Raw genomic sequence first — 16,264 nt, forward strand, 5'->3', positions numbered from 1 at the left:
GTTTATAGGATACAGTAAACCTTGGGAAGAATAACACTTCAGGGGTTTGCTAAAAAACTTGCAGAAGGAAAGAAAACAGCGACATACTCCAGACTGAAACTCACAGAAACGTTAGAGTTGAGAAGAGTTACCAAGAAGCTGGGGAAAACTGCAAGGCAATATTTTCGCTCTAGTTTCTACTATCAAAGCTTTAATCTGAGAATGTAGCTCTCTAACAGTAATGCTCAATAGCAACAGTAAAACAACATAGCATTTTATAGGCCTCCTAATCCTGCCTTAATAGACTTCGTGGATGCACAAAGACCCACGCACCCTAAAGTTCTTACAGTCTAAGTGCCAGTCTTTCAAGGAGTTTTGGATGTGCAGGCTCCTGCAACTGTCGGGAGCTGACAGAGCTCTGCTAAGGAAGAAAACAGGTTCACTGCAAATGCGAGACCTATATTTCTGTGGGGGATAAAACAAATGCGTGACCAGATCTGAATCGGCCTTTCCCCATTAGCACCACCAAGTGCCTGTCAGTGTGAACTGGCTACGGCTACACAGTTTTGAGGTACTTGTGAGTGACAAAAATCAGGGGATAAGGCAGCACTCTTTAGCAATGTGACTACATCTTAGCAATGTGCACAGCACTGTATGTACCCAGATAAGTGTCTAACCTTGACTGTAGAAACTAAGTGGAGAGGGCAAACAGGTATATCAATGATTCCACTGCAAAAATCACTGTTTTGACTTAAATTGCAAATATGAAATATGTATCTTGCAAAATATTTGGTTTAACTGTGAAAGTGGCAGCATTCACAAGGAATGGAAGGATTGATGGTACTGTATTCAGATAATGCAGGTACAGGTACAGGCATTTCTAACATTTATTTTTATTTTGTAGCTGCTTCATTAATACTGCAATTGTTTGTGACTCTAGTCAGAGGCTGCAAAACAATAAAAATGTTAAACAAGCATAAGCTTGTTTATTTGAGAAGCAGGACTAACTTCTACACTTGCTTTCTTATTCACTTCCCTGTACTGTCCCTTTCCCTGGACTGGAACAGCCTCTTCTGTGGCCTTGCAATGAACCAGACCTGACAAATGATCTGGTTGAAGACAGCCCAATTTTGGGGTTGTTTTTGTCGGATTAGTTTTCAGGCAGTTCCAGTTCCCTAGCTGAGTCCCCTACACAGCTAGACAAATGTTTGACCCAGCACAAAGCCAGTGTGGGAAGAGAAGCGAACAACCAAAGAAGATGAGTATGGAAATTATCTTCACCAAACCACTGCTTCAGATTGTAAGATGGAGCTCCAAGAGACTATTTCGGCTTCAACCACGTATTACAGCTCCTGTCTTTCTAGTGAAATAACTGCAATCATTGCAAAACCTAAATAAGAGTTAAGAGGATAAATACTAGGGGAGACCAAAACCCTTTGCAGGACTAGACTTTTATTTGTTCTACCCTTAAACTAGCAGTAGCAGAATCTTAATGTATTATTGGCACTGACACTGGAATAGTAACAAAAAAAAAAAAGAAGAATTAACCATTTAAAAGTAATCTGTAAAGGCTTGGAGGTTGTGTGATATATGCCATCTTTGCCAATATACAAGGAATTGTAGTGAGGGCTTTCCAAACCTGCAGTCTCTTTCCAGAAGGCATTTTTTTATGCCATTTATTGCTTTTCTGCCCAATAGAACCCCTTTATGCATTTTCTCTTGGGTGTTTTCTTTTGCTTTCAGTATTCAGAAAACTGAATCTGGCCTCAGTGATTGCTAGAGAACACGCTGAATGTCTTAGCATGTTATACATGTGGAGAGATGAATCACATTTTAATTCTACATGAAAGCTGATAAAAAACCTTCAGTTTTCCAAAGTCCATAATTATAAGTAGACACAGCTAACAATTCTTCTTCCCCCAGAAAGATCCATTTCTCCCCAACAAACAATTCCATTAAAATAAATAGCTTTCTGTCTGGCAGTGGTTTGCTGTACCTTCGATAGCTTCATTTCACTAGGTCTTCCCTTATCAGAGGTTTTGTCTGCTCAATAAACTGTATACACATTATCAGCTGAATGAGCTCAGGGCACGTTCTACAAAGACAGGCATGTTAAGCACCACTTCAGAAACACAATTATAACTGATTTTCAAACTGTTTCCCATGCAGATTCAGTTGGGCATCATTTCTATTTCTGGAGCGGGGAAAGCAGCAATTTGCTGCTTGTTACAACTGGACATAAAATTGGTTCACCACCAATTCAACGGCAATCATTTACTGACGTGCACTGCAGTAATGGGTAATTTTGGTAATGTCACATTAGCCAGGGCAGACAAAAAAAACCCAAAGCGAAGAAACAGAAAAGCACATCAGCACTGACCCAAGCTCTTGCTTTATGTCCCTCCTCTTATGCCTGCCATGCATTTTATTGAAAAGTCCCTGGATCCCAAATACCCAGAGATTTTTCAGTGTTTTTTTCCTCAGCTATTTCCATTTCGAGACTTCCGTGAACAGCACATTTCAAAGACTGCCAGGGCGCTAGGAACAGGTGGCCATTTTTATATGAAAATAAAGACTGAAGCACTTGCATCCCCTGGTGGCAGTCTGATTTATTTTTTAGTAACAAAACACAAACCCAGTCTAAATGCTTCACAAGAAAAACTGGAGTTCTGTTTTTAATCATTTATGTATTCATTACAGAAATTGTTGTAAATGATCAAGAGAAAGAAAAATATTCTAAAATATCTTAAAGCGATTTTGCCTTTTTTTGCCAGGGTAGCTGAAGCCCATGGGATTTTTGGTCATTTCAGTTGTGAATCTATGAGAATTACTTGGAAAGACAGACTTAGAAGCAGCAGGCTAGTCAATTGGATATAAACTGCAAAAATTCCCACATCACTTCTTAAATTCTTTCTCTTACTGAAAACATTACACTCTTCGTTAGCAGGAAACCAGCCTTCAGCCAAACAACCCAAGAGATTAATTGTTTTCCAGAGCCAGAAGGGACAACTACAATCACCTACTCTGTTCTCTTATATAGCATAAATCAATGACATTTTCCAAGAAAGCTCTGGAATTTCTTCCCCATGTCCTACATAAGTGTTCAGGAGCTTAACTGCCTGTACTCATATTGAAAATCAGTAGCATAAACTTCTTGAAGTGCAGGAACAAAATCTGACAAGTCTGCCAGAGATGTCAGATTCCGATCTTCACTCTGACCATTTATTCTGAGTGTAACTACATGGAAATATATCTGATTTACTAACTGTCTATGGTAGTTAAACCAGATTTCCCACATACATGCAAAAAGCTGGCAAAGCATGCAGCAGAGACTAACACTTGTAGTCACAGCATAATTTAATGTTTTCTTGTCACCGCATACAACAGGCTTCTATACTGCACAAGAACTTCAGGCTGTGCTCTCTCTGGGATAAGCTAGGATATAAAATTACTAAACTGCTTAGGAGAACACTTTGACAAGGCAGTGTCTAGTGAAATGTCTCCCTGTGAATCCCGGGACTTTGCAGATCGTGCAAACAACATGACTGGTACAGCTTGTCATCTCTGCAAACAAATGCAGAGCTGTGAAGCTACTGCCTCTCCAGCCCCATCCAGGCCTTCATGCACCTCTGACAAGCAATGTGGACAAGTCCTGACACTTTCGACAGCTCAATGTGAGCAGGAAGGTTGCGAAGTGAAAACTAGTTCTCTAGTTCTTGTGAACAACGTTGGCATCTATCCTCTCCATGGAAAATAGCTGAGGTAGATCAGGAACACAGGCTTCTAGAGTTTTCAGCTGAATGAAGGGTATCTACTGATAACTTTGGCCTTCCTCATCCCTCTATCTTAATCTGCAGGTGCTGTCTTAAGAAATTTAAGCTTTCTAGTAGAGAGACTGTCTTAATCCATACTTAAGAGATCTAGATCCATGACTGTGGCTCCTTGGGTGCTGCTATTTGTTAGAAGAAAATAATATTTTTTTTAAAGCAGCATATGCAAAGTTAACAGCAAGATTAGAGTGCCCTATGATTGCTTTAAATGACATGTGATGTCATAACTAAGATAAGGGACTCCATCTGACATTAAGCTAGCAAGTCATTGATATCTCCTATTTACAGTGTATTATATGGATTATCACTTCAGATTATTCAGTTATAACCGATATTTTTAAAATGCTCTATTTTTCCCCGTAGATCAAAGGATAAGTGGATTTTTAAATGATGTGTATTTTGATGTTATGTGACAAGCACACTCTTCTCTTTCCCTGTGTTCCACATAAAACTATGCTGCAAATTAAGAACAAACAGAATTCGAACATTTCTACAGAAACATGAAGCTGAATTACATTTAGATTACTCAGGCCTCTGCTGCTGTGCCACCTGGTGGCTACTATTTTGTAATGCAGATGCAGGCAAAAATACCCACCAAAACCCAAATCCCCTTCATTTCCAGGCCTTTTCTCACATTTTTCATCTACAAAACTTGATGCTTTTTTTCGTTATTTTGTCTGTGTCTTCAGGCAACAGCGCATCAATGATAATGAGCTACATAAACATAAAAGTCAGTGCTATCAGTGCCACTACAGGCTATTTGGGACATCAGAAGGAGGCTGGTACAGACAACAAACTACAGAATAGCTACCACCTTCTGGAAAACCAGTCAAAGCCATTACATTTGAAAGCAGGATACCTTAGGATGTCTATACTTTGTTTACTGCAATGGCATGTTATGAAGGACAATACATACATGGGAAACAAACTCACTCAACAGCTTACCTCCTGATTTAAAACTCGAGTTTACCTCAAATTACCTCTTTGAGGTAAATTTGAGGCATAAAGAAGCAACCTCCACTCCACCCTTACTATTTTAGGTCTCTGTCTTTACACAGAGCAATGTAACTAATACAGGGGTTTAAATCATAATTACATAATCGCTGTTTTAATGCAGAAATCTACCTCAGTTTCCTCACTGTCTCTCCTCCCCGTTGGATGCCTTCACTTAGTGAAGCAGAAACACAGCAAGGCCACTGAAGTCCAAGACTCAGAAAAGGAGCCCAGGCACTTTTTTATTTCAATGGTACACAGAGAATACAGAAAAAAAAAAACCTAATCACCTTCTTCCCTTCTGCAGTGAACAGGATTAATCCAGAAACACCATCGTTCAAACAAGACACCTAGTTTCTCTAGTGGGTCTCATCTTTACTAACAATAAACCTTGTCTGTGGACCTCCATTAGCCTTCCGGCGGGCTGGAAATCGACAGACAAAATAATTAAGGGCTAACACCCAGATGGGTGGAGAGGCTGATTAAGTTCTTTACTTAGAACTTAACGGATTTTTGTTTTTTTTTTTTTTATTATTGTTGCAGAGACCGCAAGAATGCTTGGGGATATCCAGAGAGTTATCAGTGGCACTTTAAAAAGTGAGAGAAGTAGAAAGACTACGATTACTCAGATAGAAAAGACTGAAATTCAAGATTTTTCAATCTGGGATTTTTTTAGAAATACCAACAACCTAAACCCACTACTGAATACCTCAGAAATAAAGAGAGAACTGACAAAGGAGGATATATATCACAGTGTGATATAATCTAGAATGTTTCCTCCTTCAGATGGATTGACTTACCCATTATCCAGGCCATTCAGTCCAAGTTTCTTTCCTATGTCCCCTACCATCACACCTGGCATTGGTAGGAGAGTTTTTGTATCTCGAATCTGCATAGAAGGGAACAAAATATTATTTCAGTTGTGGAACAATGGAAGTTATGGGTTGAACTTTTCAAACAGTGAAGTTATTCCCAATTTGTATTCTGCTATTAACACTAAAGAAAGTTCTCTGTTTTTTTCAAGCACGTAACCCTGGATATAACTTGTACCTATGTATCCTCTAATTCAGGATATAGCTCCCTTAATGAAAATTATTTTGGCAATATGACACTAATTACATCACCGTGTTAAGTATGCTGTCATCAGACTAGCATTGAAACCTTCTTGAGGTGTACACAGACATAGCAGGAATCAATGGAACTTTTATGTAACAATCAGCTTTGAGGTATTCCCCGATTTTGTAATAAATTCTGTTCATTGTGCAACTAGTTCATTTTACTACGTACAACTTCTCTACTGTATCGCCATATTTTCTGATGCCTTTAATCTTACAAACTGATCTCTGTGGTAGAAGCTTAGAGATTTCACACAGATCAGCCTGCAGCATAGGCAGACATAAATCATCTTAAGCCTTATCCAAGACTTTCAGAACTTCATATAGCATAGGTTAGTTCTAACTATATATGTAGTGTGATAATCTGGAGGTTTTTCAGCTCTTTTGTATTTTTCAGAATTTTTTGCAGAAAACTGACAGTATAAAACTGGCTGTACAAACATCACAAAATCAGTGAACATTTAAAATCAGTACACTTCTTACAATTGCAATAAATGTTGAAGGCATTAATTAAAGCATCTGCTGGTCAGATATAAATAACAGCATAACAGAAAGTCTTTAATTTGAACTCACTCCCCCAAAAAGAAAAAAAGATTAGCAACATTTCTATCCTACCTGTACAATGAAGGAATGTAATCCTTGGCACTGTCCATCAGGAGTATAGAGCTGGGCGTACACAACTGCATGAGTGGCATGTTTCCCCATATTACCAACCCAGAACTTGGCAGCTTCAAAGTCAGGAGTATTGATGATAAAGTCCTGCAGTCAGGAAAGAAAGGAGCAAATTATATAAATCATAAAAACCAACACACAGTATTTTCTTTTTTTTTTCCATGACCATGGTAATGTCTTGAAAACATTCCTTAATTGTCAGGGTTTAATTCTGTATTTCACTCCAGCAGCTGAGACGTCTCTTATTGTGTTCAACTTTAGAGAGAATACATGTAGCTCGGAAAAATTTAGAGCTGAAAAAGTTCATTACTTCATTGTAAAGCCTGAAATTCAGCCTTTTAATTGCTCATTTAAGCAGTTAAAAAAGGTAAAGCAAAATGATGGACTTGGAAGCACTTCCTATATCTTAGGTTCCATATGAGGGACTTCAAGGGCTGAAACCTACGCAGCGACCACCTCCTTTTTATGCAGTTTTGTGTGGAAAGGAAGCCTGGTTGACAGTGTGAAAGGCAGTACACTTCCCAGCTTGGACAATGTGGGGGACCATGAGTAGTGGGAATTCTGAAAAATACATGTATCTTAGACATTTAGACACAGACATTCAGAGTTTTAGATTCTAAATAGTGTGCTTTCTGGATGTAAAAGAAATCTGAACTCAGAGTTTCATGATCTTAAGAATGATTTAGTCATTTCAGTCACTTTTACTGCAGTGCACTCATCACAAGCACAAAACTCAATTTATTTAAATGCAACTTTTCATACTGCCAAACTCACAAGTTTGGATTTTTTTTCTGGAATCTGGTCGTCCACGTTGCACAAATGATCGCCGAATTGCTTGTATATGAAAAAATGCAGACTAGAATGCTATCCAACTGAAGAATATAAAATGTTAAGTTTCAAAATGTTGCTTCTCATTTCTCATTCTTTTGAAGCCACTTTATGACTTACAGATATGAGTGATGTTGTTTGCTGACAGTAATAGCACCCAGTTCTGTACATTACAGTGCAATAAAATGCCACAGTCTTTGGGGAAGATGACGAGACTACCTTCTTGGGACATTAAATAACACATTTTAAATTCAACTTGGCATAAACCAAGCATTTAGATGACAAAGAGAGAGAGAAAGTTCTATCAGCTTCCTCTCTTAACTTCTCCCTTAATGTACAACTAAAGAGTTCTATTAATTTACCAAAAAAAAAGTTAGGAAAATTAATTTATTTCTGCAACAGTGTTGATTTCAGAAAACAAATTATGAATAGTAAGCAGTATCCTATTGGAAAGAGCAGTTTATTGTTTTGTTCTTTTGGCCTCTTCAATAGTCTTGTTATCTCTTTTTCATATTTCTTCTTCTGATCCTCAGGAAATAATCCTAATTGTCATATATAAAGTGTTCATATTTAAAAACAAAAGACAATTTAATCTGCATGTCCAACTATTCCTCATGAGACACAACAAAGAAGAACAATGCTATCCTTATTTTATATCACAACCAGAAGCTAAATTAACTTGTACAAGAAAACAGAAATTTCTGGACTTACTATAAATATTGACATATGATAGCCAACCATTTCACTTTCTTGTATTTTGTTCTGTTGGAATGGAATCCCTTTCCTCTTTTTTAAAAGTATTGTTGGTATTAAATGCACTGATTTACACTAGTCAAAAATACTAATGCAGAAGACACTGTTTTGAAACACTGGAAAGTTGTGTGGGAACATGCTTACCTGTTGAAATCCTCACATCCACCTTAATTGTATTCTTTGCAGGAATGTATTTCTTTCTTTTAGAAATAAATGAAGCAGAGAGCGAGTTTTCTATGAACTGATGCACCCACAGCGCATGAAGCGTGATATGCTTGTCTCTTTTGGTTTTCTTGAACCAGGGCTCCCCAAAAACACTCTTCCCTGCGTTGTAAGTATTTGACTTTCTTTTTTTTATACATGGAGTTGAACTTGATTCTTTCTTGTTAGTCAAAGAAATCCTTGAATCATTCTGTCCTGCTAGCAACTAATGTAATCTAACAGTGTCAAACGTTATTCCTGTGCATTAAGGACTAACCTGAGTGCTACGATCATATGTGGCAGTAGTCCGTATGCCTTTGGTATTAGTTCCGTGGCTGAGTTCAGTCAGAGCAAAACATCCAAAGATCTAAATAAGGAGACACAAGGCACAGTTGAAGACTACTTTATTACAGCAATTAAAATAGTAAGATTTTCAAATGATCGCAAATACAGCTATTGGAAAGTAACTTGCAATTGCAAGAAACCAAACAAATGTAACCCTAAGGCCAGGACATCATGCCTGCAATAGGGTAACAGGTACTTTTTTCCTTTGCTGATGGCTGATTCATTCAGGCAGGTACAGATTATTACATCAACTGACTACATTTTCAGCTGTCTGGGTTGAAAGAACTGTTATATGGTGAAAATCAGCAAGTCTTCTTGTACTACAAGCAGTTCTGGGAACTCACAAAGTTAAGAGAAAAACAGAGTGAGGCTGTTTCTTTTCAAAATTGTGAATAGGCTACATTACTGAAGGGGTTAAATTTATATCAGATCAATGTATGCACACACTTAGTTCTAAGCAGCATTTGGGAACTCTGCCTGCTTGAAGCCACATTGAAATATGCATACTGGAATCCCTTTCCCTGGTTTGGCCTGTAGCACATACTCTTTAGTAGCAAACCCTTGAAAAGCAACTGAAAATTAAAAAAAAATAATTAAACCTGAAGCCTCAGGGAAAATTATTCTGACAAACACATACCCTCAGGATTTTGTGTAGACTGAGAGTCATTAAAAGAATGCATCCTGATCTTTAACACAGGGTATCAAATCACAACTATGTAGCAGTACATTGCTGTCTATAAGCAGATAGACACAGAATTTCAGAAAACTAAATAAGCAAGGAAGGTGAATCGTTGGCAAAACAAGAAGATAAAAAGTGATAAAGAATAACAAAAGAAGCGTGAAGCTCAGTTTGGGTGCGCTAAGCCAAAGAGGGTCAGGCCAGACAGTGAAATGTTGCCCACATGGCCAAATGGCACAGACAGGAAAAACTGTATAGGATTGGCTCTTTCTGTAACAGATAGGCTACAGTTGTTCTTCAGGACACTTGGTCCTGAGTCTCCATTGGACTCTATGTGGTGTTTCTGTAGCATTAAGTCATTATTATTGTCCATTTTATAGCATCATGGCAAGGGTATGTGTTGCACAGTGTATAATGTAGATGTGGGAGGTGGAAGTGTCTGAGCATGCAAAACTTCCAAGGATACACTCTTAAAAGGACTGTGGACAGAGACAAAACTGTTGTAGTGTCTTCTATATTGCCTTTTTGGAGAAGTCCCCAAACTTTGTCTGCACGTGTTAACTAAAACACATCCAGGAAGTGCCATAATAGCTAGAAGTGAGGACAGTCAGGGCTCAGTGCTTCAATCTGCTCCTTGGTCTTTTCTTTCACTATTTAGTAGTACCTAGGTATGTAAATAGATCAGAAATAACACAAGGGTGCAGGCAGTGCCATGGTTCTGACAGTGCCCAGTTCTAACAAGTTATAAAAAAAAAATAAAATTACCTCCATACTATAAACCTGTTTCACAAAGTCTGCAAACCTATTAGAAGCACTCAAAATTGCACCTGCGAATACCTGTAAAAACAGAGAATTATGAATGAAATCAGTGCCCCCATGATGGAAAGCACAAATTACATATGCATAATAATTTGTAATAGTGACATCCATTAAAGAGACCAGGGAAAGTAGGCTGCGCAGTAAACTACTACTTAGCCTGTAGTTGGAGGATGTATGTCAGAATTTGATCTTATCAAGGCCCCTTTACAGAGGATTGAAATTTTCACAGCTCTAACCTGTTCAAGCCTTCATTGCAAACTCTTAAAAATGCTTAACGAGCTTACTTTCCTCTTGTCCTTACTGATGTCCCCTTGAGTGAAGTAAAACTTTTAAGACTATTCTAGTTTGTTTTATTGCAAATGGATTGGGAACTGAAGGTAGCTGCTTCAAGATCAGACAAGAACACTGGTTTTAAAGCTACCTTCAGTTTTTCTAGATGGATATTTACATAACACAACTGTACTTCCCAGACCCTACCCGCCATTTGAATAGTAATAATTAGTTAACTCAACTAACATTATTTGACCAGCTATGTCAAGTATTCTTTCTGAGAGATTTATCTAGGGAGCAAGCGATGAACACAATACCAGACACTGATGTCAGTGAGAAACTTTACACTGGTTTCCATTCCTTCTGGATTCTACACTGAATCAACACACCAAGGGCAAGGCAAGGAAGTTCCTGATACCTGTACCTGTAGCAAAGACATAGCCACCAAACAGGGCCCAATAACCAAGTTCTTTGGCTGCTAATGCCATAGAGAGGAGGCAGAGGAGTGGACAAAAGAAGGTGGAACTGTAGGCATCAAAATATCTTTCTGTAGCTCTGTCTATGCTGCTCCAGCTTTACTTTCCAGGTTGGATTCCACTGGAGACAGGACTTAATGACAATGATCTCCTAACTTAATCCCACAGCTGTCTGACTGTTCTAAACAGTTAAAATTAATTTCATTTTTGAAACCAAATGACTGGGAAAAAATATAGCTTTAATAAAACAGGCAGAAAGCAACAGAACTACAGTATTACAAGATACTTAAATTAAAATATGCACCACTATAAACTTTGAACTGTACTTACACCGCAATGTAAGAAATACTGGAGACATGGAGACCAATCGTACATTCCTATACAGATGACCATATTAAATATCTTTAACGGGTTCTCTAAGATCTCTTGCCGACTAAGAAAATCATACTCAAAGAGCCTTTTACAGCGCAGGAATGTCAGCTCTTGATATTTCTCACGGCACAGATCTTCTCCAGGATGATGTGCAAAGAGAGGATCACTTTCCAGAGCAGAGAAGATTATGTTCTTGAGGGGGAAAAAACTGACATGAGAATGTTAATCGAAAAGAATTAACAAAACAAGTTACTGTTCTTCTAGGATAATACTAGGCCTCAAACTACAATCGTTTGATAGAAGATGTAAATTCATAAAGCCAAAACTCCAGAGAATTAAAAAATATATTTAAAAGGTCTGACAAAAAGTTCATGCAGCTAAATTTTATGAAAGCTCCTTTGTCGAAGTAATATGTGTAGGACTGACTCAATCTGAATGTAGAGAACAGTATGGTAAAACTTACTTGCTTTTTATAGCAGCTTCATTATTTCACTATATGAAGCTGCTGGCAGGATCTAAAGGGCAATGGCCCTCAATCTGAAAACAAAGGTAAAACTCCAGGGGTTACATTCAGTTAGAAATATGCCATAATGGTAAAGCCATTAAGGTACCACAACCGCTGTGTTCCCAGATGAAAGCAGAAATGTACTCCATTTAACGGAACCATCATATGCAGCCATTCAATACGGGGATGTGCATCTTTTAACATTTTAATTTGGATCTTTTTTTTTTCCCCGTTAGATGATATACTATGGCTTTTTTTTTTTACCTCAGATCTCTGTGTCTTCAAGATATCCACATCTTCTTAATTGTCTTTCATGTAATTTATAAAAAAAAGTGCAGTGCCTTAGGGAAATCTTGTGAAAAGGTTTTTAAAGTCCTTTCCTCCTCTCTGAAGAGAATGACAGAGTAAAAAGGAAGAAAACCAGAAGATTTTCTGTGCTTTTCTTTAAAAGGTAGGGTCATTCCCTTTCTCCACATGAACAATGCTATTTGCCCATAAAAACTCCCTGAGTCACAGAGCACTTATGTTTTTTTTATGTATACCAGTCAGATGCAGAACATTTTATTTCTTTGATCCACCTTCCAAGATTTTAGTAATTATCGCGAACGTTCAAGATCAGCTTAAATCCATGTAAGTCTATACCACCTTCAAAAAAGTCAGTTCTGTCTCCACCTACATCTTTTAAATCATGCATTCCCACACAATCTCTTGTGCTACAATTAATGTCTTTTTTTTTGGTAGGGTTAGCTTTCAGTGAGGTAAGCATCTGTCCAACTGCAATGCCACATAAGCATTAATGCAAGCACAGAAGACCGCAGAAAATCATGTCATGTCAAAGAAATATTGTTCAACAGTGGCATGAACTTAGCTCAGTTTAAGTGCATTGCAAAACCATGGCATATATGAACTAATGCATGCAGTACAGTAAAGAAGTATGGTAGAATATAGGTTTTTTTCTCAGTTTGAAATAAACACTGAAGTTCTCTAATGTAGCACCTGCTGGTCTCCCCTGCACTGATGTTTAGTAATGAAATGAGCCTTAGGAGACAGCAAAGTAGGTTGCTTGAAAGTTCTGTTCTGAAAATTGGATGTGCAAAACCAATTTCTTCATGCTCCATATCTACAGAGTATTATTAAATTAAGTACTCTCCCTTTGAAAATCACATACTTGCTTCTACTGATATCTCCAAAATTAAAGCATCCTTACAATTCTTGCAGTTTACCTTAAGCTGGATGATATCTTTGCCATCTAGTAGCACTGCCATCTCCTTCCAGTTGAAGGAAGCTTTCTTACGATATCTGCAAAGCGGTCCTTTAGGGAAATCTGGTAGCATAGTATCCCATGAACTTTGGTTGCCAGTGACTTCTTTCAGATTTAGCGTGGATGCCATTGTTAGCTAAACTGCACCAACCAAGAAAAGATACATCATGAACTGAAGCACCACAGATGTCTAATTTTTAATAATTAAAAGAAATCAAAAGCATTGTTAACTAAATGCAGACTTGTTCAAATGTACGAGTAGAGCAGTGCAGAGCCAACTAAAAGCTTGCCCTTCCATTTTTCTAATTCAATTGGCTTGGTACAAGCTAAGCAAAAAAATATGTGTTTGATCAAATGCGATCAAAATGAATTACATGGTCTTTTTTATTAAAATATGAGCTAATCCTTTTAAAATAAGCAAAATATGAAACAGGGACACCATTGGTTAATATTACATAATAAGAAAGAGTGGATGAGATAAAAGATCCAGGCAAGAAAATAACATGTTTTATAGAATATAACATGAATAATTGTTACCTCACTTCTAACTTAAACCCAAAATAATAAAGCACCCAAACATGCATACAAAGGCCTGTTCAAATGCAGGAGATGCCTGTATTATTTCAATGTTACTAGTTAACATTTAAACAACTTTCAATTAAATGGCATGCTGGTTATACATTAAGGTTTGTTTTTATATAACCTAAGTAATGAACTATTGTTCATGGATAAACATGAGACAGAAGACATCAGGAAAATGGTAGGAACTCTGCCCTTATCTTCCACTGGTTGAATATATGAAAGAGTAAGTGGGTAATAAAACCTTTATTTCATGTACACCAACTGCAACGAAGAAATTTCTGTAAAATTCTGCACATTTGCATCTCCTTTGCCTAATTTAATCTTATTTGGTTAGCTCCCACAGATCCACTCAGTTATGTGAGCGCTATGCTATCTGGGTATATTTGCCTAGATCATTAGGAGTATGGTGCAGAAACAAATAGGTAGCTTTACATAGGGGAAACATAAACACCTCAAGCCCTCTATGCTATTTGATACGGTGAACATTCAGAATTTTGAAACCAGAACAATGTCAACAAACTGTCCATCACAACACTGACTTGAATGGAACAGGTGAATGGGACAAGCAGAAGGCTCTGTCTGCAATGGGTCTGTAAAAGGTACAGATTATGGCAGCATAAATGACTGCACAAATGAAGTAAAATAAAACTATCACAGTAGTGATTTCTACAAAACACATATAACTATGGGGTTTTTGTTCTACATGGATGATGCAGTTCTGGAAAACTGTAAGCACGTTGGTATGCACTTCTCTTAAGTTATCATATTGCCATACTCGAGAATAAATTTAAAATAATACAAAGTATGAATTTTGCAACCACGCTTGAACTTCACTTTTAATTCTTTCTTCACTGAGGTTTAAATTTTCATTTCTGTTATGTGGTGGCTTATTGCATTTTCAGTTTGTCTTCCCACTTAATGTTTTTTTCTGAATACACTTTTTTCTGTGCTGAGTTGACCCCTCTTGCGTATGTGATCAGAGGTCATAAGGTCCCATGAAGCCTGCCAGCATTCTGTCGTGTAGATCTACGGGTCATGCAAGTGTATTGCAAGACTGAACAGAACCAGCAGGATTTCACTATCAGTAGGTACAACTGCTCTGGTTTTGGAGAGATGGGGAATCTCGCTTTGTGGTAAAACCTACCCAAGGAGTAAAGGCTTATGCCTCTGCTGCTTCCAGAAGCAGATGTCTGAGTGCCCTCTGCTGCTACCTGCTCATATCACACCCAGCAACTTGTGTCACTTCATGCAGATGGCAGAGATCTGTGTTATGCCTGTAAAATGCAAAAATGATCGAGCAGAGGAACAGAAGCTGGGCACACAAGGGGACTGGCTGGAAGAAGCAATTTTCAAAGGTACTGGGAGGACATCTGGGCCCAGGGCTGGCAAAGAGCTCAGTATGGACTATGAACATATCAAAGTACACAAACTATTAGTCTGTCATTCTGCTTTTTCCATCAGTTTTTTTTTCCTTGCCTCCTTGCTACATTTCTTTTCTTTCAACCTAATCTTCTTATGGAGGTCATTTTCTAGTTCTGGACAGTACAGACATACAGATGACTGCAGGATAGTATTTCTGCACATGACTTCCAAATCGGTTTTAGGAAGGTGCGGTTCCACTATTGAGCAACAGGTTTGGAAATAAAAGGGAGGGGGAGAAAGGCATTGAGAAAGAGCATTTCAACCTGAAGCCAAGTAAACAGACATTACTCTTACAGCTGGAAAACAGGTAAATCAGACAGAAGTTCAAGGCTTCTGGCTCAGAACAGAGGAAAATTTACATCAAAATACTGCACTTGTTGCATCTAACTTTATCTACTTTGCAAATCAATGAGATTGCTGAAATGAGAAAAATCACAGCATTCATAAAAAAGGATACAGTACTTCAAAAAAAGTACAGTTTCTCTCTCTGCCTTCATACAATGTTTTAATATAATTTGGTTCCAAGCAAACGGTTTCAAAACTAATTAGGAAATGAAAACCAGCAATTACAGGAGGAAAGTAACAAAGGACTGCCCTAAAGAATAACCTTAGTGTTAATTTCGGCCTTGCACTGACATTCTGAAATCTGCATGTGGATGTGGCAGCAGAAAATAATGCATGTTATTTTCAACTTGCTGAGAACTGCTGCAGTTTCACTGAGAAATGCTGAGTCGAAAACACTTTTTACGTGGAAGCTGCTCTTGTGAGTAATTAGAATTCATGACTGGACAACAACAGTCCGCAAATCTTGAGGGAGTATTTCTGTTTGCAGTGTATTATTGCCAATTATCTTGCATAACGATGACACTTAGCTACCAAGCTAAGACACTTGGTAGTCGACAAGAGTAAGGATATTGTACCCTTACTCTGTCAGAAATACTGTTACTCACAAATGCAGAGCCGCTAGAAAATAATTTAAAAAAAAAAAACGGTGAAGGCAGTTAGCCAAAGAGAGGCAGCACTGGAGAGGTTAAAGGCAGGGAAGTAAACCTTTGAGGTTCCATTGCAAAACCGCTATTTGAACTGCGTGAATTCAGGGCGGGGCCTGATTTCTGCTCTCAGGGGAAAAAAGAGAAAAAAAAAAGACTACACAATGTAGTGG

At 37.9% G+C, this 16,264-nt stretch overlaps 1 protein-coding gene across 6 annotated transcripts in view; it reads right to left on the reverse strand.

Moving 5' to 3' along the window:
• The window catches only part of ACOX3 (acyl-CoA oxidase 3, pristanoyl), a 36,847-nt gene that overhangs the window by 20,049 nt on the left and 534 nt on the right, over positions 1–16,264 (reverse strand). For 2 of the 6 annotated variants that reach the window (XM_054202795.1, XM_054202796.1), the window contains exons 2-8: positions 14,825–14,954; positions 13,061–13,239; positions 11,291–11,524; positions 10,161–10,232; positions 8,649–8,738; positions 6,533–6,676; positions 5,603–5,691 (exon numbers count right to left, since the gene is read on the reverse strand). In XM_054202795.1, the coding sequence (XP_054058770.1) occupies positions 5,603–5,691; positions 6,533–6,676; positions 8,649–8,738; positions 10,161–10,232; positions 11,291–11,524; positions 13,061–13,228 (797 nt within the window). In that variant the 5' untranslated portion in view covers positions 13,229–13,239; positions 14,825–14,954. Of the gene's footprint in view, positions 1–5,602; positions 5,692–6,532; positions 6,677–8,648; positions 8,739–10,160; positions 10,233–11,290; positions 11,541–13,060; positions 13,240–14,824; positions 16,261–16,264 lie in introns of those variants that run through there. The other 4 variants (XM_054202797.1, XM_054202798.1, XM_054202794.1 and 1 more) reach the window with 3 other exon arrangements.

This window comes from Rissa tridactyla, chromosome 5, assembly GCF_028500815.1.
Source record: "Rissa tridactyla isolate bRisTri1 chromosome 5, bRisTri1.patW.cur.20221130, whole genome shotgun sequence".
Taxonomy (NCBI): Eukaryota; Metazoa; Chordata; class Aves; order Charadriiformes; family Laridae; genus Rissa; species Rissa tridactyla.